Source organism: Phocoena phocoena, chromosome 2 (assembly GCF_963924675.1).
Source record: "Phocoena phocoena chromosome 2, mPhoPho1.1, whole genome shotgun sequence".
Classification (NCBI taxonomy): Eukaryota; Metazoa; Chordata; class Mammalia; order Artiodactyla; family Phocoenidae; genus Phocoena; species Phocoena phocoena.
The window spans coordinates 9,107,386-9,129,968 of NC_089220.1; the positions used below are offsets into that span (position 1 = coordinate 9,107,386).

Genomic DNA, 22,583 nt, shown 5'->3' on the forward strand with positions numbered 1-22,583 from the left:
CCGGTCCAGGAAGATCCCACATGCCACGGAGCGGCTGGGCCCGTGAGCCATGGCCGCTGAGCCTGTGCATCCGGAGCCTGTGCTCTGCAACGGGAGAGGCCACAAGAGTGAGAGGCCTGCGTACCGCAAAAAAAAAAAAAAAAAAGAATGATGGAGTCACTAGGCTTGATCGAATCAGATCAAATAGAATATTTAAAACGCAGATTGTGGCCCCTCCCAGGGTTTCTGATTCAGTCGGTCAGCGGGAGAATTTGTGTTTCTAAGGAGTTCCCAGGTGACAACGTGCTGCTGGTCCAGGGACCACACTTTGAAAACCAGTGCCTCAGGCATTCACCGAGGGCAGTCATCCGGTGCTCAGAACATAGTTAAATAAATAACGTCATCTCTTAAGGGTTTCTCAGATACGCCCATCTGAACCCGTCAGTAGGGTATTTTGTTGCGGGATGTTGCAGAAAGATGCAGAAACGCTGGGTAGCAGCCTCATCCCCACGCGCTATTTCTAATTAGTAATGGATAATTGTCTTAGCTCTCCGTGTTCCTTGATCGCTGATGTCAGCGCTCTGCGTTTGTCCAAAGATGTGTTAAATCTGGAGGTTTGGTGGTGTTAGTGTAGTACACAGACCGCCCTTGGGTATTTACCATCTGTTCTTGGAAAAGGATGACTTTCTTACTAGCTGTGTGTCCTGGGCACGTTACATTGACTGCTCTGGAATTTCTTGACCGGAAATACAGAGATAATAGAAGAATCTGTGACGTGGGGTTGTTGTGAGGATGAGCCGTGAGGATGAATACTTGTAAGGAGCTTAGAATAGTGTCTGCGCACGCGAAGTACTATGCACGTGTTTATTAGACACACTTACGTACGCTTTTGCGTGTTGGCGTCCCCGAGAGGTGGCCTGGGGCAGCACCGAACAGCACAGGTGAGAAAGAGAAACGGGCCCACGACGACAGCATCAGAAAATAACATGTTGCATCCTGTTTGGGCACTCTTGTTAAGCTTATGAATTGCTTCTCTCCAGGTAAAGCTGGTTAGCATCGACGCGGCAGAAATAGCAGATGGCAACCCCTCTTTGGTTCTTGGGCTGATGTGGAACATCATCCTCTTCTTCCAGGTAAAGTCATTTCTCTCCTGTAACACACGGTAATGATCTCCAGCAACACAAGAGTGGAGCTGGATGGAGGGAGACAGTGAGATTTCGTTTCTAACGGATTTCGACTTTTCTGTTTCCTGGGAAAGAACTAGAAGAACCTGGTTGCTTTGAACTCCTGTGATTCTAAAAGTGATGCGAGCTCTGTTCTCCTCTTGGTACTTGAAGAGTTACATATGCACTTGGAAAAGTAATTTTGTTCTAAAGTGTCACAACAGCTGGGGAATACTTCCAACCAAAAATTGAACTTGGTAGAGTTACTTTCCTAAAATGACTTGTGTTCATCAGAGACGGTTAAAGAGCCTGTACAAAGATAGCTCTAGGAAGAGGTGTGTGTGACAGGAAAGACCTTGTTTTTCCATCCTTAGCACCCTCAGCCTCTATCTGGAAATGCAGATTTTGTAGAGCAAGGACAGGGTCTGTGGCTGGAGTATGAAGGGGATATTTCAAATTGTGCTCAAGTTCTTTTCCCTGAGTAGGATGGAGTGAGTTGATGTTTTATCTTCTAAAATCCCCCTCTTTTGAAATAGAAGATAATGGCTCGTCGCTTAATGGGTCTCCCAAGTGTAAAAATGATCTGCACAGAGGCTCATGCTTACATTTCAGAGAAGAATGAGCTCAAACAAGGCTTGGAGACAATAGCCCTGAACTTACAAAACCAAAGGCTCCCTCTGAGCCTCAGTTTCCACATCTGTGAAATGGTAGCAGTGGTCCAAATATGTGGTGGGCATCAAGAGGTGCTACGTGGGAAAGCCCTCTGTCAATTGTACAGTGTCATAGAGGCCTTAGTTACTGACGTTCGTTCTTCAACTCCCTGATAGACTGGAAATGTCCTGAAATGTGTAAAAAGTCCTTAACTCCACTCTGGATCGTCATTCATTTATTCGGTAAATGTCTAGTGAGCTTCTCCCGTGTGCCAGGCTCTGAGCATACAAAGTCTTGCTCTCATGACTTTCTGGTATCTCAGACAGGTCAGTCCCGTATTATAGAATTCTGTGGTGCAGCCGTGATCAGCATATGAGCAGAGTATTATAAAAGCTCCAAGCCGGGGCAACTATCTCAGAGGGGGAAGGGGGGAGGGGAAAGTGACACCAGAGCAGGGTTTTAAAGGATGAGGAATTCACAAGACAAGTGTCTCTCAGACTTTATACCAATTGCCTGGTATGGGGGTGGTATTGAAACGCAGAGTCTGATTTCGTAGGTCTGGGGCGGGGCCTGGGGTTCTGCATTTCTCACAGGCACCCCACGGTAAGAGCACATTTTGAGTAGCCAGGAGTTCAGTGTTGGAAGGGAGGGACATCCAGGCAGCAGGACCCGGGTGAGCATCGGCGGTGGGGCTTCAAACAGCATGGTGCACTCTGGGAGCGATGGCCATGAAAGGATGGGGTAGGGGTAGGTGGAGTGAGGTCAGGAAGACCTCATCTGCAGCCTCTGGCCAGAGCTAAAGAGACTCCAGGAAGAGATGATTTTTCCCTGCAAAGCATCACTGCACGCACCACAAGCCACAAGAAACAGCCAGGCCGTCATGAGTACTGACCCCTGACCCCCTGACACACGACCCTCAGGAAGGGGTTTCTCCCGATCTGGAGAACCAGTTCTGCACAAGCTGGTCCCTCCAGCCGGGGTCCACGAGGGACCGTGCTGGGTCTGCCTCCGGGGTCTGAAATGCCGTTTTCCTTCCAGATTAAAGAACTCACCGGCAACCTCAGCAGAAATTCTCCATCTTCCAGCCTGTCACCCGGCTCAGGGGGCACAGACTCAGACTCCTCCTTCCCACCCACGCCCACTGCAGAGAGGAGTGCGGTGATATCGGTGAAAGACCAGAGGAGGGCCATCAGGACACTGTTGACATGGGTGCAGAGGAAAACAAGGAAGTAAGCCTCATGCCCTGTGCCCCAGCACCCCGTGCTCTGCCAGGCAGGGGGAGGAGGGCTAAGAAAAAGGGCATCATCACCGTTTGCTCAGTTATGTGCCCGGCGCTTCACGTAGACTCTCAGAAAAGGGATCCTGTCAGTTTCTGTTTCTGCACACAAAACTGTACTCATCCCGTGTTTGGTTTGCAGAAAGCTGATGATAGAATTTGAATAGAAATCCCAGGGGCCTTCAACACATTAAATCCCAATGTGGGGATGGCCCTTGGATCCTAATAACGTGGACACATTTATTATGAAGCTTCTGGGTATCTTTCAGAGTCTGTACCTACTTAAAAACGAGTAACAATAAAGGCTGCAACCTATCAGAGTCAGGTCTGGCCCTTCCAAAACTGAGACAGGTGAACTGGAACCAAGTTCCTGGCCTTCTGTTTAACCCCTTCCAGACTGGGGAGAGCCTGGTGAATCTCTTACCTTTCTAAGCTGCATCTGTAAGATGGTGGCTTACCATTCACCCCCTTATGGGAGAGTTGGGGTTAAATGAAATAAACCCCGTGAAAGCACCTTGCAGAGTACCAGCACTTAGTAAGTGCTCAGCAGTGGATCCTGGCTCCCCAGTGTATGGAAATAAAAGATGAGAGAGAAGTTGGGTCTTCGGGGTTTTGATTAAGGGGTTAAGCGTGATAGAGTTGATTAATGTGAGCAACCAGTAAATGGTATTTTAAAATAAATTTATTTTATCTACTTTAAAATTTATTTTAAAATAAATCAAGTGAGCTCATTGCCAGGAGTTAGGGTGGCTATAACAAGAGAGGAAGGGCCTTTGCAGGGAGTAGAACAGTCTGTATCGCCATTGTGGCACTGGTCACAGGAATGGGTGCTTGTGACAAAATGTCATGGCACTTACACCGTCCCCGTGACACTGAAGCCAATGAAATCCTAATTCGGTCTGTGGTTGTAACAGCCCTGTACCCACGTCGGTGTCCCAGTTCTGGTAACACACGCCGGTAACGTAGGCTGCTGCCCTTGAAAGAAGCTGGGTGAAGGGTCTACAGGGGCCCTTTGTACTGCTGTCGCAACTTCTTATGAATCTCAAATGATTTCTAAATAACAGGATTTTTTTTTTTTTTTTTTTTGTGATACGCGGGCCTCTCACTGTTGTGGCCTCTCCCGTTGCGGAGCACAGGCTCCGGACGCGCAGGCTCAGCGGCCATGGCTCACGGGCCTAGCCGCTCCGCGGCACGTGGGATCTTCCAGGACCGGGGCACGAACCCATGTCTCCTGCATCGGCAGGTGGACTCTCAACCACTGTGCCACCAGGGAAGCCCCAGGATTTTTTTTTAAAGAGAGTTCAGGGATCACAGCTGAGAGACTGACGGGGCCGGATATGGTCTCAAGGGATGGAGTCCGAAGGAAATTAGTGCCTGGCAGGATTATCTATCTTTGTCACTTTTAATGTTCTGATTTTATTTATATTAATCATGACGTTAGCTGTCCCTTAGTGTGGCTTTCATGTGCCATCTGCACTGCACATGAGATTGTCCACGTGACATGGCCATTTGGGGGGATTCAACCTAAAACTTGCCCATGACAGCTGCCCTGTTTTATAAATGAGTTTGAGGCTTAGAAGGTATGTGACTCAAGGCCACAGCACTGGAAGCACAGTGGGGCAGCCGGAATGTGAACTAGTGTCTTTCTGGCTCCATTTTTTTACACAACACATCTATGTTTGCTGCATTTTGAACATCACTGGTAAAAGGAACAGTGTATAAAATGACTCCTTTATATATATATATGTGTGTATAAATATGTATATATCTGGGAATTGGGAAACACAAGGTTCTATTATGTCTCCTCGTGTGATGTATACCTTCGTATCCTGTTTGTCTGAAAGTGGAAATACCTATGGTTCAGTGCAGCTATCCCAATCCTCAGGGCCTGGGGCATCTTGGCCTCCCCAGGTCAGCAGCTCCCAGCCCCGCTCGGAGGCCAGCGAGGCATCCCCGAGTCTGCTTACTGACCTGCACTGAGGCTGCTCCTTTTCCTCAGGTATGGCGTGGCGGTGCAGGACTTTGCAGGCAGCTGGAGAAGCGGGCTGGCCTTCCTGGCAGTGATCAAGGCCATCGACCCCAGCCTGGTCGACATGAAGCAGGCGCTAGAAGACTCCATGCGGGAAAATCTAGAGAAGGCTTTCAGCATCGCTCACGACGCCCTTCACATCCCCAGGCTCCTGGAGCCAGAAGGTAGATGTGGTTCTCTCTCTTTCTCTTTCTTCGTTATATATATATATATATATTTTACGTATGTAACACCTGCTGTCCAATCTGGAGAATACAGAAATATCTAATGAAGTCATTTTTATATCTCCTGTATTGCTGCCACTGAGATCATTTTCCCAGTATTTTTCCTTACATCTAATTACAATTTTTTTACCTAATTGGGATCATTCAGTGTATGTATGGTTTTGTATCCTACTTTTTTTAAACCTAATGTTATAACTGTGACATAAGTATGCTGATAGGAGGTCCTCATTACATATTTTTATTGGCTGCATAATGGTCCATTTAGTGGGTGCACCAAAATTTACTTAGCTCTTTACTACTGGTGGACATCGAGGTTGTTTCAGAATAGTCATGTTTATACATAACGCTGCAATGAACATCTTATTGGTTAAAGCTCAGTGTGCATCTCAGATTATTTCCTCCAGGGCCAGGTCCCAACAGTGGAATGAATGACACAGCTAGAAAGTACACACCTTTTTAGGGCACTTGGTTATCTCTGTCAAATCGCCTTCCATGTGGATTAGGCTAACTTAGGACTCCCTCTGGCAGTGAGTGAGGGTCCCAGCTCAACAGACTAGCTGATGAGGCAGGCAGTGAGCTGGCTGCTGGCAGGGAGGGACTAAGACAGTAGGGAGCAGCAGAATCTTGGGTGCAAGGAGAGCTGGAGTCTTCATTCCACCTTCTCTGCTCATCAGCCACTTGTGAGGCTTCACTCAAATCATTCCCCTTCTCTGGGCCTAGATTTCTTGAAGTGTACAATAAAGTGAAAAAACCTCCCTGGTCTGTGGGATCCTTCGCCATCAAGCATCCCAAGATCCCATGTAAAAACCACGTGTTCTTGTTGGTGGGAATGTAAATTGGTGCAGCTCTTATGGAAAACTGTATGGAGGTTCCTCAAAAAATTAAAAATAGAAAATCATGTGATCCAGCAAACCCTCTACTGAATATATATCCAAAGGAAATGAAATTTAAAAGAACAACAAAAATAAACCAACCACCTCAGGAATTCCCTGGCGGTCTAGTGGTTAAGACTCAGTGCTTTCACTGCTGTGGGCCTAAGTTTGATCCCTGGTCAGGGAACTAAGATCCCACAAGGCACACTGCATGACCAAAGACCCCCCAAAAACAAAAAAAAGCCCCCCCCAAACCCCCCAAACAAACAAAACACAAACAAAGGAAATGACATTGCAATCTTGGAGAAATATTTGCACACCAGTGTTCACTGCAGCATTATTCACAATAGGCAAAGCATGGTAACAACCGACGCGTCCATCAGTGGATGAAGAGATAAAGAAAATGCTGTGTGTATGTACGATGGAATATTATTCAGCCACGAAAAAGAAAGAACTCCTGCCATTTACCACAGCACAGATGAACCTGGAGGACATTATACTGAGTGAAGTAAGCCAGGCACAGAAAGACAAATACTACATGATCTCACTTATACGTGGAATCTGAAAAAGCCAAACTCATAGAACCAGAGAGTATAAGGGTGGTTACCGGGGGCTGGGGGTTGGGGGTGGGGTGGGAAAGTAGGGAAACGTACAAACTTTCAGTTATAAATGAATAAGTTCTGGGGAGTCTAACATACAGTATGGTGACTATAGCTAATAGTACCGTGTTGTGTACTAGAAATTTGCTAAGAGAGCAGATCTTAAGGTTTCTCAGCACACCAAAAAAACCCAAAAAACAAAAAAGGTAGCTCTGTGAGGTGACGGATGTGTGAATTAACTTGCTTGTGGGAATTATTTCACAGTGTATATGTATGTCAAATCATGCCGTACACCTTAAATATATACAGTTCTCATTTGTCAATTATACCTCAATACAGCTGGAAAACAATGTTTTAATTAAAAATGTCTTAAATAAATAAAATAAAAACCGTGTTTTGCGTGTCCTTCTAACTCCTGTGTCTCTCTTAACAGACATCATGGTTGACACACCGGACGAGCAGTCCATCGTGACTTACGTGGCTCAGTTTCTAGAACATTTCCCGGAGTTGGAAGCCGTATGTCTGTTTTCCTTACCTATAATTCAGAAACCATACATTTCCATCAGCCGGCCATCCCACGGAGCTCGGGGTTCGGGCTGTGTTCTGTGTGACAGCTGTAAGGATCAAAACTCGATCTCAAGTGCTTTGCCGCTTACTCATTTCAAAATCATAGATAACGTGTATGACATTTAAAATCAGAGTGGGAAGCTAGGCACACCTCTTACAAACCTCTTCCCATCCCAAACTTTATTAAGGTTAGAAGAGATGCCCACTTGTAATACGAATGAGCTACTTCATTTTCTAGGTGCCAGATGGAACCTTTTAGCAGTCTACCGGATTTTAGCAGAATGTGAAAAATTCTCATAGACACTGACCATTCAAAAACACGCCTTTTTATTTTCAGTATCTGAGTATACTTGGTGACAGAGTGTTTGGAGCAGAATCAGACCTTTTAGAAGTTGTCATGGCTCTGTTGAACCTCCAGCCAACCCGTGCATAAGCCCAAGATGATAATAACCATGATCACAAGGATAACAGCAGTCCTTTATTGAATGTATTGGAAATCTGCGGAACACCTACTGCTGGCTCGGGGGAACTTAGCAATAAGCAAGATGGATGAGGTCCCTGACCTTTTGTAGCTTTGTTCTAGTAGAGGAAACAGTTGACAGGTCCACAAACATGTCATCATTTCAGGTAGTTAGACGTACTAGACAAAAAAGAAAAAAGCATAAAGAGCTAATACTTGCAGGGAGAATGGGCCGCTCTTTTAGCTGGAGGCTTGTCAGGTAACCATCCCTTGTGTCTCTGGGCTGACTGCCACCTCTGCGATTCCACTTGACTTGGTATCATTATTTTCACTTTGTAGAGAGAAAACAGATACTCTAAGAGGCTTAGCTTAAAGAGCTCTCCAGGGTTGCCCAGCTACCAAGTGTAGAGCTGGGGTTTGATCCCAGTTCTCTGTGGTTGCAAAGTTCAGGCTTTTAGATTCCTTACAACGTATGCTGAAACTGAGACCCCATTTTGCATAGCTCAGAAGAGCCAGACTGGGTCTTCCCCAGGATGTGGCTCTCATTCCAGTCCCTACCTATGTGTGTGTTTCCCGTCTGTTTCTGGCCCACAGATCACTTTCCAGGGTACTTTAGAAGCAGGCATTCCAGGGCTGGAATGTCAGTTCTTCCATTTGAAGCTGTGTGACCTTGAGCCGCTTTCTTAACCTCTCTGATACATGTCCGTATGAGATGCCATCTGTAAAATGGAAAGATGACCCACATTTCAGAGTTACGTGAAGAATAAATAGATACAGAAAGTGCTTACTCCTGTGCGTGGCACAGCAGCTGATGCCCAGAAAGTGGTGGTGATATTATTTTGCAATTTAATCTTCATAGGCCATTACTAAATTCTGTAATACTAGGCACCAGGGCTTTTATTAGCCCTGAGCTCTAAAGCTGTAGGCAGAGTTTTAAATTAACTAAAATTTATGATATTTATGTGAGTCAAGGTCACGGCCGGGATTCAGCAGATCTGACACTTGGATCTCCCCAGTGCTGGGGTCAGAGACTAGGGCTGGGGCAAGAGAGGTTGAACAAGATATGATACCTGGAGTAGGTCATCCTGACGCATGGAACACAGGGCATCACCACAGAACAGTCCATTTACATCCCCAGGGGAATACAGATGAGCCATCCCAGATAATCTAGACTCCCATTAAACCGCTGTTTTTTGTAAGCTTAACAATTCAGCTGAGTTTAGTACATTTCAGTAAACATTCATTAAGCCCTGACTGCGTACCAGACACTGTGCCTGGCTTTATGGCCCGACATATGGTTTATTTGGGTAAACATACCATATGCACTTGCAAAGAATGTGTCTTGTGCAGTGAAAGTGTTGACAGTCTTTAAATATCAATTAGGTTGAGTTGGTTAATATGCTGTTCTAATATCCTATGGACATACTGACTTTTTTTTTTTTTTTTTGCTTTTCCTATCAGTGAGTGTGAGGGAGAAAAGTTAAAAATCTCTGACTTATGATTGTGGATTTGTTGCGCTTCTTACTTCTGTCAGCTTTTGCTTTATGTATGTGGAAGCTCTGCCACACATGTATACACATTTAGGACTGTTGTCTCTTCCTGACGACATCATCATTTTATTTTTATTTTATTTTGTCTTGGAGTGTCCTTGGTCTGGCAGGAATATAGCCATAGCAACTTCCTTATGATTCGTGTTTGTGTGATACATCTTTTTCCATCTTTCTCCTCTCAGAGTATGCTTATGTTTAAAGCACGTCTCTTGCAAATAGTATGGAGTTGGGTCTTGTTTTTTTTTTTTTTTTGCCATACGCGAGCCTCTCACTGTTGTGGCCTCTCCCGTTGCGGAGCACAGGCTCCAGACGCACAGTCTCAGCGGCCATGTCTCACGGGCCCAGCTGCTCCACGACACGTGGGATCTTCCCGGACCGGGGCACGGACCCGTGTCCCCTGCATCGGCAGGCGGACTCTCAACCACCGCGCCACCAGGGAAGCCCATGGGTCTTGTTTTTTATCCATTCTGACAAGAATTAGTGTGGCATTTTATTAGTGTATTTTTTTACCATTTACTTCACGTAGTCTACCGTCTTGATTGTTGTTTTTATTGGTCCTGTCTGTTCTACGTTCCTTCGTCCTCCTTTCTAACTTTTTTTCTGATTATTCAGTTACTTTTCTGGTTTCCATTTTATCTCCTCTGTTGACTTTGAAACAGCAGCTCCTTGTTTTATCTTTTTAGTAGTTTTCCTAGGGGTTATGATATTCATCTTGAACATAACTCAGTCTACTTTGGATTACTATAATACAACATTAAATAAAATGCATATGTATACGTTTTTATATATGCAACGATGTCATTCCACTCACCTCTTCTCCATTCCTTTGTGCTGTCATCGCCACTGACTTTCTTCTGCATCCTCAGGATTCTTGAGGATTCTTCTGCAATCCTCAATGCTGTGTTATTATTTGTGCTTTACACAGGATACCTTTTAAGAAAACTTTTAAAATAGTCTTTTATATTGGCCATACATTTACCATTTCAGGTACTTTTCATTCCCCGCTTCAGCACCAGGCTTTCATCTCTGATCCTTTCCTTCAGCCTGAAGAAAACCTTTGTATTTCTTGTAGTATCGGTTAAGCAGTTATTTTAGACTCTTTATTTCCTAGTTCTAACCCCAAGTTATCTTTGGGTCTACTTCTAATGACTGTTGTTTCTCCTGATTATGGCTCTCTTCTCTTGCTTATTTGTGACTTAAATTTTTTTTATTTTATGCCAAATCTGGTGTATAAAGGAGCAGTACAGTTGAGGTAGATGACATTTTTCCCCCAGAGGATATAGCCCTTTCCCAAACATGGACGTATAATGAAGAGCTGATCATTTTGACCTTCTCAGGAGCTGATAAGGGCTCTGTTGAAGTTTTATTTAATTTCAGCCCTCCAGTTTCAAGCAATCGTATAATGAGGTCAATCCACCCTCCCTACCAGTGCATTGGGAGCCGTGCTCTGCGGTACCACCAAGATGGCTCTCTGCTTTTCAGCCCTGCTCTCAGCTGCTGCATCTTTTTGTTTCTAACTGAAGTGTAGTTGGTTTACAATGTTATGTTAGTTTCTGGCGTACAGCAAGGAGATCCAGTTACATACATACAGTCTTCTTCATATTCTTTGCCATTATGGATTATTACAAGATATTGAATATAGTTCCTTGTGCTATACAATAAGTCCTTGTTGGTTATCTATTTTATTTATAGTAGTGTGTATATACTTACCTAAAACCCCTGATTTATCCCTCCCTTGCCTTTCCTCTTTGGTAACCATAAGTTCGTTTCCTATGTCTGTTTCTGTTTCGTAAATAAGTTCGTTTGTATCATATTTCAGATTCCATGTATAAATGATATCATATGATATTTGTCTTTGTCTATCTGCCTTACTTCACTTCGTACGATAATCTCTATGTCCATGCATGTTGCTGTCAGTGGCGTTATCGCATTCTTTTTTATGGCCGAGTAATATTCCATTGTGTGCGTGCGTGTGTGTGTGCGTGTGTGTGTGTGTGTGTGCGCGCGTGTGCGTACACACCACATCTCCTTTATCCATTCCTCTGTTGGTGGACACTTAGGTTGCTTCCATGTCTTGGCTGTTGTGAATAACTCAGCCGCGTCTTACTTAGCAGAAGTCCCTGTGTGGGAGAATTAGTATATGAAGAGAACTAGTTTTGTGTTTGGGCCCCTTCTAGATTCAATCTCTCACGCCAGCCCACACAATCAATAGATATTTAGCTGATCTTTCCTCGTCTCGGATGAGTTCGCTCTCCTGTCCATACCCAGACCGGGCAGTGGCCCACAGGTATGAACTCACGGACAATCTCTGCTCACTTAGGAAGGGCTCATCCTTCTCCAGAGTTCAGTTCATTGATATGCCGTTGCAGCCATAGCTTTAAAAAAAAAACACACATTCTTTTAAACTTTGGTGTCCTCACGTTTCAGCAGGAACAGTAGTCATTTGCCAGTCTACATCTGCATCAGAACACTTCCGTTCCTTCTGAAGTGCTTTGTCCACTTCGGTGTTTGTGTTTTGAGAGGGGACGCCGCGTGACACTTAGACGCTCCGCTGATTTCGCGTTGCCCTGTATTTCTTGGCAGGAGGATTTTGCGGATTCCGACAAAGAAGCCCCTATTGAATCCACCTTCGTTCGCATCAGAGAAACCCCTTCTGAGCAAGAGAGCACCGTCTTCTTTCTGACGGAGAACGGGGAGCGTGCCTACACCGTCAACCACGAAACGAGCCACCCGCCACCCTCCAAAGTCTTCGTCTGTGACAAGCCTGCGGGCGTGAAGGAGCCCTGCGTTACCAGCCGGGAGCTGGCAGAGAGCTGCTCTGAGTTCGCACACCAGATCATTGACCAGGTTCTCCAAGGGGTCCCAGGGAAGATCAACAGCACCGGCGAGCTGGCTCCAGAATCTTCCATCTTATCATCCAGAAAGGGCAGCCAGAGGTCCACCTCTCTGCCAATCAAGAAAACTGTGCACTTTGAGGCTGACACCTACAAGGAGGCCTCCTGCAGTAGGGACCCTTTCTACAGTCCAGACCTTTACTTCGAAGGAAGCCCAAGAGAGACCAAGGAGTTGTTCAAGCAGGACGGACAGATCTTGGCAGCTGAGGTTGCTGAGGAAACACCGAAACAGCAGGCCCTGGAGATCCCGGAAGCAGCCTCCAGTGAGGCCCCCAGCGACGTGTCTTCAGTGGATGGTAAGGTCAGTCATCCTCCGACTTCCCGGACCTCTCCCTCCTGGAATGGGGCGTCGGAGAGGGCAGCTGGCCCAGGGGAAGAGGGCCGTTCCCCGTCATCCCTGGGAGAGGATACCATTGTAGCCGATTCCACGGAGATTGAGGTTAAGCCGCTGACCGTAGAAGCTATGGATAAGGAAGACTCTTTCGAAGGCATACCATTAAAAGCCTCGAAATTTAACAGCGACCTCGTAGATTTTCCCTCCACCAGCCAGCCTTTCCACGAGGTTCCCTCGCCTCATGAGAAAAAACCTGCCGAGGAGGAGGCGTCCGAGGATCGTGCTGAGAAGTTGCATAAAAGGGGAGGTAAATCTGCCCACAGGGAGACAGATTTGGATGAGCCCTCCGTGAAGCCCAACCAGCAGGAACCTCACAGGGACCCTGGACCAGAAGACCAAGGCTCTTCTTTGGAGGCACCGGTGGATAAAAAGCCAGAAGTGTATGAAAAGGCCAAGCACAAGTCCCCCCGGCGCCGTCGGGGTGAGGAGGAAGGGGAAGCCGAGGGCCCACGGGGCCTTGGGGGAGAATTGCCTTCCAATCCAGCCAACAGCAGCAGCAGCTTGGAGACCCTCCGCAGCCCCAGCGAAGAGGGCCTGGATTTCGAGCTGTCTCCACCGCCCTCCAGGATCTCCATCATCCCCCATGACCTTTTCTACTACCCGCATTACGAGGTTCCCCTGGCTGCGGTTTTGGAGGCTTATGCAGAAGGCGTGGAGGATTTGAAAAACGAAGAAGCGGACCTCGAAGAGCCAGAGGGGTATCTGCCGGACGCGGGGGCCGGGGAGGCCGAGGCCTCCCAGAGCAGCTGCAGCTTCGCCGGGCGGGGCAAGGGCCACCCCCAGGCCAGCATCGCGGAGGATGCCAGACCAGCCTCGGAACCCAGTCCCCCGTCCCCGCAGGAGGACCACCAGCCAAGTGAGGACGCAGAGAGTGTCCCCGTGCAGGGCCACCAGGTACTTGACTGTGGGTGCGGGAACGCTGAGTGGGGAATTCTCTGCTTCTCCTAAGCTCGGCTTCTTCCTCCATAAAACGGAGAAAGGCAGCTTCCCTCACAGGCATCCCAGGTCCAGAATTTAAGGAGACACTCACTCAGGCTCAGGCAAGGGTCAGGGTTAGCACCCGAGAGGAACACTTGTCGTCAGTTTTGCACCCTGGGTGTCTCGCTGGCCTCCCCCTAGTCTGGGCCCTGCCCACAGGCTGCCAAGGAGATCAGGTGAGGCCATGCTTGAGGTGCTTGAGGGTCCAAGCACAGAAGTAGCAGAAATCCTTTTGAGTAGTGATCGCAGCTCTACCTAGCACGCACTTAGCGAACTTTACCCCCAACCCCGCGGCAGCCTGAGAAAACCAGGCCAGACCTCACACTGGACTCCAGCCTTGACTTTTAAAGGGCTTTTGCTTGTTGAGCACTATTGTTTGGCTCCTGTGGTTAGAAGTGGGTTGTGTGAACAGGGCGAGGCGGACGCGCACTTCTGAGCCGGGGCAGCTGGGTACGTGCTCCTCTGCCACCCCGTGTCTGCACGTCATCTGGCCCAGCAGCTTCAGAGGGCCCCCCCCAGAGTGATCAGTGAGAGGGTGTGGGGAGCCCTGACTGCATGTCCCTCTGGGTCCCCCTCCCCGCCCTCCCCTCCGGACAAGCCCACCTCCTCCCTGCCTCCCAGCCTGCCTCTGGGCTTTGCTGGAGCTGGTCCCCCCATCTGGACGCCCTTCCCCACACTTGGCTTGGCGAGCACTTACTCCTCTTCAAAGCCCAATGCCAACAGCATCCCCTCCCGGGAGCCTGCCCAGCCTCTCTCTAGGCAGAGCAGCCACTCTTCCATTTATAGTGATAACATTCTCGATGGTTCTCTGGTGGACTGCCGCTGCTTTCGTGGGTTGTGATTTTCTCTCCTGGGAGAGGGTGAGCATTTGTGTATTAATCTCTGGGCTCCAGAGGCCAGCCTGACAGGAAACAAGGTGCATTGCATGACAGTTTGGGGTATCAGGTGAGGGCAGGTAAATTAAACCCTGAGGGGCTGGAAAGTCAGGACAGGACCCAGCGGAGGCCCAAAGGTGTTCGGACGAGTGAGAAAGCCTTGCCCTGGGGAGGCTGCAGGAGAAGGGGAATCTGAGTAGACTTAAAAGGCATTTAGGATTGAGATGGGCCAGAAGTGGTAGCATCATTTACGGGTCTGCCCGCTCCAGGCAGTGGGGAGTAGCTGCCCAAGCACTGGGGGGCCTCAGAGTTCTCTGGCACTAAGAGTCCAGAAGCCACGTGTGGCCGGACCTATCCTTTGGCGCCGAGCACCCATTCTCTGTCCGTCTTCGGCTGGAGAAGAGGGCTGGGTGGCTCCATAGGTGCGAGAGACCTGCCTGCCACCTTCCCCTTCTGCCCAGGGGCAAGGAACCTAGTCCTGTCCCCTGCCCCGAGCCCTCTGTCTGCTGTCTGCCAGAGCAGGCTTGTCCTGTGGGAGACCAGAAGATCCGGCGGGTTGAGAAATGCCCCTCAGTGACATCGGGTCTCGGGGTCCCCAGGTTGGGGGATGACAACAGCAACTGGGGTGATTCTCTGGATTATTACAGGCCAAAAAGCTCTTTTAGAACAAAAGAAAAGGGACTGGGATTGGGGAGAGCCTGAGTAGCCTTTCTGCCCCTCTGTGTGACTTAGAATGGCCAATGAGCGCCTAAGTTCCCCTCCCCCAGTGATGGAGTGTGGCCTGTGGGCACACAGATTAGGCATCCGACTGCCCACTGCTCCCAAGCACACCTTGCCATTGGCTCCCGAGCATAGCCCTAGCCTTGATCCCTGTGAGTGCAGCCCTGGATGACTTGCCTCCTGGCAGAGAGGATGACGGGGTGGAGAATTTCTCCGATACCTGGCCCTTCTTTAAAAAGAAAAGAGAAAGCTATCTTCTAAATGGACTAGAAAACGGCAAGTTCTACTTCCAGTCTTTAAGAAAGTAAGTCCTCTCCTCACTTCACCTTTCAGAAAAGGTAGCATTTGCTCATTGATAATGGAGGAGCAGCTGGCCTTTCGATTGCTGAGAGCGGTTTTAATTTCTGCAGGGAGCTTTGTTCTCCTGGCTGCACTGGCCGGCCACTCTGATCCTCTTATTGGGACACCTGTTGAGCAGGTTTTTCCAGCCCCTGTGAGAATTCTTGAGAGGTGCTGCCAACAATTCTCACGCTTCTCGATTTCACGTGGGAGCATCGCTGGTGGGTTTCAGAGTGCCTGGGGGCGGGGGCGGGTGGAGGTCAAAGATGCCTTATCATATAAATGCTACAAAGGTGGCACTACCATACACCTTCGGCCAAAAGCACGGTGAAGAGTCATCTCTCCAAACACAGGAGCCACCTTCACACCCCTTGACCCACCTGGCCTCTAGGATTTGTTCCTCTGTTTAAGTGGATGATGGTTGTGTGAAGGGTCCAACCATTGTCCACTGTGAGGGACATCCTTTATAGGAAGCACTGTGGTATAGTGGGAAGAGGCTGATAATCATTATACCCATTTGACAGACAAGGAAACCAAGGATCAGAGAGATAGTCAGTTGTTCAAGGTCAGATAGCTGACTTAGCCAGGATGTGAAACCAGGTCTTACTGACTGTAAAACCCATGCTGTTTTCGATCCATCAGTCTGGAGCATTTGGAACTCTGCCCGGGGAGCAGCAGTTCGGGTGGGCTTCTCCTCCATGGTGGGCTGTGCTGGAAGGAACCCATGGAAGAGGCAGGATTGGAAGGGGCGCCCTAGCTGGGCCTCGGAGTCAAGGTGGAGCAGGGCGCTGCCGGGTGGTGTCACGCACTCAACACCTCAGCGTAAAATTCTGATTTGTGTTTGGTTGTCATATCCTTCAGTCCCAGGAGTTTCCAAACTCGGAAAACTTAGCAAACCCATTAGAAGAAAAGGTAATGGAAGAACCGATCAGTAGTAAAAAAAAGGAAAAAAGAAAACATGTGGACCACGTAGAAAGTTCAATATTCATAGCACCCGGAACTGTTCGCTCCTCAGATGACCTGGAAGAAGACACCTGTGACCACAAAGTCCTTTCCAGGTATTTTATTAACAACTTCTCACCCCAGATCCTGAGCTGGGAAGCTACTCTCTGAACTCATCCCATTTCTGGTTTCTGATTGGATGGGGGACGCAGGGGTGGGGCTGGACAGCAAGGGAAACAGATTCAGGCAAAGTCCTCATTCTTCACACCTGGGCTCCCCCACTGACCTCCCCCCGCCATCCCGCCCCCAACCAATATCAGACCTGCCCGTAATCGGCAAAACCAGAAGGACCTGAACTTTGCCTTCTCTCCTCGCTCCACGTAGCTTCGGGTGGAAACTGGCAGGGAGCAGAGAGGTGGCTGAACCGTAGGTAGGGGTGGGGTATGAAAAGTAATAGCCTTGGAGACTCTGCCGGCCGTCTCTGGCCCCTGATAACCTCCGGTCAGTCTAGGTAGAGACCAAACTTAGCCGTTTATAAGCATCTTACAGGATCAGAAGGGAGGCACTGGATATGCGTGGAGGGGACCATTTATCACTGTCGCATGGAAGCTGGACTTTAATATGACCGCTTCACCCACGAGTTTGGGTCCAAGGCAGTAAGGGTGGAAACTTGAGGAAACTAACATGACTGTCTCTGTATCAGGCCCATTCACGTGCAACACCTCTTTCTCCTGTGGAGCAATAGGACAGGGCCACTTTGACCTGCAGTAGGCTAGTATCCCCACCAGCTCCATGAAGTAGGTAGGGTGGGAATGATGATCCATTTCACAGATAAGGAAAACTGATCAGAGATGTAAATATTTGACCAAGGTTGCCAGTTAATCAACCAGGAGCCAGGATGACAGCCCAGGCCTCTGGTTGGGTATCTTTTTGCCTTAGCCCTGAGTGAGCCAGCTTTATTGGAAGATCAGAGAAACACATCAGCCTCAAAGATATAGTCAGAAAATTAGCCTCCTCGTGTATGAAAGGAAAAGAGGTGGTCCACCCAAGAGCTAGGCAGTCAGCAGCATTGCGCACGGCAGGAAGCACTGAAAAGGGAGTCCAGGTCCCAGGTCTCAGCCCAGGTCTGACTTTAGCTTGCAGAGGACGTCTGGTGAGTCCCAAGACTTCAGGATACTTAGAAAAAGAGACCCTTTCCTGCCCCCAAATCCTATGATTTTTAAGAATATGTGGTCTGCTTTCTATTTGAAATTCTTTCTCACTGTTTTCTTTTTTTTTTTTCTTGTTGACGAGGGCTCAGTGTGTCCCTTTCACATCATCCTGCTGTTTATAAACACACTCCACCCCGAGTGGGTCTACTGGATACCATGTCTCATTTCCGTCACTAGGTCAGAAATCAGAACTTGCCTGAATCCACATGTGGCAGCCTCAGGATGGGGGCAGCAAGAAGTTCTTGGTGGCACCAATTCAAAACGTGTCTTTATTTTGCAGGACAAGTCACAGTGACTCCAGCATTTACGTTCAACGACATGCTAATAGGTCTTTGGAACCGGTTAGTGTGTGAATTTCTTCTTCTTTCATCCGGCCCCTGCTAATCAATTCCTTTCCATCCTTCCTCCTCCCCAGCCCAGAGCTTTGAAATAGAGAGGCAGGATTGGAAGGGGCGCCCTAGCTGGGCCTCGGAGTCAAGGTGGAGCAGGGCGCTGCCGGGTGGTGTCACGCACTGCTTTGGGATAGAAGACAAGCAAATTGAAACCTTGTCAGTAAGCATAGTCCAATCAGATGTCCAGTTTGGGCAATAGGGGATGTAAATAAAGTGATGATTTTAAAGCCCAAAGGCATCTTTGTCATAACAAACGCATCCAAGACCTCACCCCTGCACACACGTCCAGAAAGATCACGTTCAAAGACAGGTGCCACATAAGCAGAGGGTTCGCTTTGTCTTCGCAACCACTTAGCTGTGGATGTGTTGGGACCCAAAGCCCTGGGATCCACAGCTTGCCCTGATTCAGGTTGTTATGGGGGACGGGAGCCTTCCGTGGGCCCGTGGGAATGACGTAGAATACTGTATAGTCATTTTACTTTGGAACTAGATGTTCGCAAGATTGAGAAAAGCATGGCATGCTCGACTTTGTATGTTTAAAATCATTTCATTTTCTGTTTCAGAGATTTCATCTTTACTAATGGGGTTGCGGGGTTTTGTTTATGAATTTCACTGTAGGATCATTTTAGCTACGTTCAGTTGAGGAACACAGCAGATCAGGATGACAGAAGAAACCGAATGTTAACCAGGTAGGTGGCGGTAGTCCAAGCTTGGTGGGGCTTAAAAGGATATTTTTTCTTTAATTTTGCAGCCTACCTTCTGGGGGTGGCTATTCTCCAACAGGGCTGTGTTGGGTAACAGTATTAATAGTCTGGGCTCGTGCAAGAAAATACCCGTTCCGGAAAAAAATGAATGGAAATTGAATATGAGTGGGAGGGGAAGGTAGATATGAATTCATGTTGATGGGCAGGGCATGGTTCAGAAAATGACTCGGTTTAAAGACAGGTCTGGGTCATGAGCCTGTGGCTGTATTTAGATGACACAGTGGTATACGCCGGCCCTCCGAGGCAGAGCCAGGCAGAAGAGGTAGGGACGGGATACTGTGTGTTCTAAACGCTGTAGCCCCTGACAACTGTGTTCATTCCGTGTCGCCACTGCAGGTACAATACTCAGAAGCTCACTGAGCTGATTTTACAGTTTTATGACATCAGAACAGACATGAAGAGGGAATGCAAACATGCCAGGATGTCTATGAAAGTATTTCTTGCTGTTGGAGAACTAAGTGACCTAGACTACGAGTGTCGAATTGCTCTAACACCGCCCGTTTAGAACATAGACAGGCAGAGAAATCTAAAACTCTGACAACTCTGAGATGCCCCTATCTCTGTTAAAGTTATTGAATCGCTTAATTTAATTGATTTTTAAAAAAATATTTGCCACGGATTTGAATTGGCTTGGGAGGACTTAGATTATTGGAATGGAAAGACCTTGTCTGAAAATTGCCCGACACCCAGGAGTGTAATCTTTACAAGTCCACCTGTCTGGCTACTAAAAAGAGAGGCAAGATTTGTTTCCCTCCCCTGCCGTAAAATGGAAATATTAATTCACGTTTTCCACCAGGTTTGACATCCTGATAGGAAAATAGTACTTTTAGCTTTTATGAGATAGAGTCTTTGAAAATTGAACCCGCAAGGTTGAGAAGTGCAGTCGTGTTTTCCATGCTTTTGAGCATTTATTACCCTTGCAATAAAAATATGCAGTTTAAAATTTCTCTAAAAACAGTTTTAAGGAGAAAGAAATTCTGTCCGTTGTCTGTTATCTGTGTGGGAATCGCTCAGTTTCCAGACCAGGGCAAAGGTTTAACCCCCTCTTGGCATGGCCTTTCATTGTATCAGGAGATGCTCTAGGGAGGAGGAGGAAGTTTTCGCTTCTCATGACCTCCATCACCCTGATGACCCTGAGAAGCCCCAAATGACCCTGAGAAGCTTACGCTCTAGGTTCTACAAATGCCTCTGTAGAGGCCCCCAAGCCCAACTGCAATCAGATTATGGCTTCTGACCCTTTCCTGTCATCACCACAACAGTCCCCTTCTGGGCTTTCTCCACCAGGCAAAACTAAAATGTCACTTTAGCACTACCTTCTGTTAAAATAAGAGAAGAAAGATACATCTGACCAAAATCTGGTAACCTGGTAATTATTTGCAAGGTTAGATTCCAAAAACAAAACCAAAACCTTGGTGGTACAGAGGCGTGTCTTTTTGTTGCTGATGGCTGTTTTTAAATGATCTGTCATCAGGGAACCTCCGATTCTTTCTTCCGATTCCTTAGGAAGTCCCCCCTATTCCTAGGGAAGAACGAAGAGCCATCAGCTTCTAACTCTGTGTTAAGGGCACTGCGGTGTAAGGGAAAGCATCCTGGAAGGGTGTAGACCTGGTCCAGGTCCCGGCTGTATCACAAAGTCATTGTATGGCCTCGAGCAAGCCCCCCTCCCACCCCCTCTCCACGCCCATCTGCAGAATGGGGCTAACAGCTCCTCCCTCTTGGCGCTGTGAAGATGAACTGAGTGCGGTTAAAAGCTCAAAGCATCCTGGGACCCAGCCCTCCGCCAGGGTCTGCACCTCACTGGGAAGCCCTCAGCTCTCCAGTTGGGCAGTGAGGCCGGAGTACAGGGAGGGAGGGGGCTCCACTGGGCTGGGGACCCACTTGTGACTGCCTTGGTGTGTCTCCCCTCCTGCAGGAAGGCCAACAACTCAGGCGAAGCCAGGCCGCAAGAGATCCACAGCCCACAGAGCGACTCGCTGATGCAGTTCGTCCAGCAGCCAGACGTGATGTACTTTATCCTCTTCCTCTGGCTCCTGGTTTATTGCCTGCTGGTCTTCCCCCAGCTGGACCTCAACGGACTCTGATGCGTGCGTCTGCATAATAAAAAGACAGGATCCTGGCCAGGGGTGGGCAGTCTCCTTACTTCCTTTTATTGCCTGTTCTGGATGGGGCACTTCTGCAGATGGTGGAGGACCTCCGAGGAAACTTAGCCTCCCTCTCTCCACTTTTCTTTTTCATGTTTCCTTTCTCTCCTGTAAGTCCTAAGCACGCTTTTCTCTTTGGCTATGGACTCAACACTCAGGTGTGTGGCCAGATCCTTGGGTGGGTTTGTTTGTGTGCCTTGCTGTCAGGTATTAAGCTTTGTTACTAATACTCATAACTGGGTCTTAGCTCGCCCCACGCGCTGGTTTTTAAGGTCCCAGATGGACCTGAGTTTCTCGCCTCCCGATGAGAAATAGGATGGATGCCTCAGGGAGACCCCCGCTGGGAAGAAAGCTGCCCTGCTTTCCTCTGAGAGGGGAGTCTGAGTGAAGGTGCTGGGGGTCTGCGCACCTGTTGTGGTCTGGTGATTGGTTGTTTTCTTTAGGGGGATATCAGAGCAGCACAAAGCTTCCAGGTCCAGCAAAGGGCGTCCACGAATGGCAGAGTTCGAGGAAAGTGAAGGCTAGCTCGTGAGCTGCAGTGCACACTTGTTCACCCTCGTTTTCTTTTTTGTGGGGGGCATGCATTTTAATTTTGCTTTCGCATTGATTGAACTGAGGTAAAGCTGTGATTTTCAAACCTTTCCCACCTATGGAATCCTCCTTTCAAGTGGATTCTCAGGGGCCAGTCTAGTTGATACATGAAAAGCAGAGCTTTGACTGACACAGGGCAAGGCCTGGGATCCCTCTCGCTTTGCCCGGGCAGCTCCCAGCTTCCACCCGTGCCTACTGAGGCATCTATGCTGGTACCCAAGGCCCCGCAGGGCACTGTCAAAAAGCCCCCGAAAGCCCCGAGGAGGAATGCAGAAGTGGCCTGGCTGAGAATGAGCTCTGACTGATGTTAGAGCAGGAAGTGGTCCAGCACGTTCCTGCTCCGAGAGAGCTTTTGTGCACACCTGCCTCACAGCGTGAGTCTCAGCACGGGCATCTTTCGTGGTCAGTTATGATGGGTTTCTTGAAAAGGGTTCCTGGAAAGCACCCTGAGAAGTAACCAGAACGGGCAGGTGGTGAGAGGACAGAGGCATCCACCTGCCCTTCCGTCTTCCTTCTGCCCTGGGCTCCCTCCGCTTCCTGCTTCCTGTCAAGATGTAGGCCATGCGTCCCTGTGTATTACTTCCTCATCCCGTTGTCCTCCCCCTCAGAAAGCGTGTATATGGTGAGACTTATAAAACCACAGCCTATTAGGTCAGGAGGGGCAGTTAGACGGCATCTCCCCTGCTGAACCCAGAGAGGCAGAGCTGGTTGGCCAAGATCACACAGCCAACCAGGAATGGAGGCCACCTGATGCCCCATCCAGAGCTGTCCCCTCTTTTAGGGAAATTCCACTGGGCCCATGAATGTCCTGAAAAAAAAAATAATAAAATGAATAGATAAGAATGTCCTCATTTAAACAAAACCAAAATTTTTAGGTCAACCACCCACCTTTGTTTTTTCTCGTGTTCTTCCCGTGAGGAAGTTTTGTTCGCTTTCAGGCTCATTGCCTGTTCCTTCTAGAATGCCCTCGAC

At 48.3% G+C, this 22,583-nt stretch overlaps 1 protein-coding gene across 1 annotated transcript in view; it reads left to right on the top strand.

The window, feature by feature from the left end:
- The window catches only part of CLMN (calmin), a 110,166-nt gene extending 89,206 nt beyond the window's left edge, over window positions 1-20,960 (top strand). The window contains exons 5-13 of the mRNA XM_065872232.1: window positions 1,020-1,112; window positions 2,832-3,022; window positions 5,069-5,262; window positions 7,227-7,309; window positions 11,954-13,552; window positions 16,432-16,628; window positions 18,004-18,064; window positions 18,734-18,804; window positions 20,792-20,960. Of these exons, the coding sequence (XP_065728304.1) occupies window positions 1,020-1,112; window positions 2,832-3,022; window positions 5,069-5,262; window positions 7,227-7,309; window positions 11,954-13,552; window positions 16,432-16,628; window positions 18,004-18,064; window positions 18,734-18,804; window positions 20,792-20,960 (2,658 nt within the window). The remainder of the gene's footprint in view (window positions 1-1,019; window positions 1,113-2,831; window positions 3,023-5,068; window positions 5,263-7,226; window positions 7,310-11,953; window positions 13,553-16,431; window positions 16,629-18,003; window positions 18,065-18,733; window positions 18,805-20,791) is intronic.
- The last annotated feature ends 1,623 nt before the right edge of the window (window positions 20,961-22,583 follow it).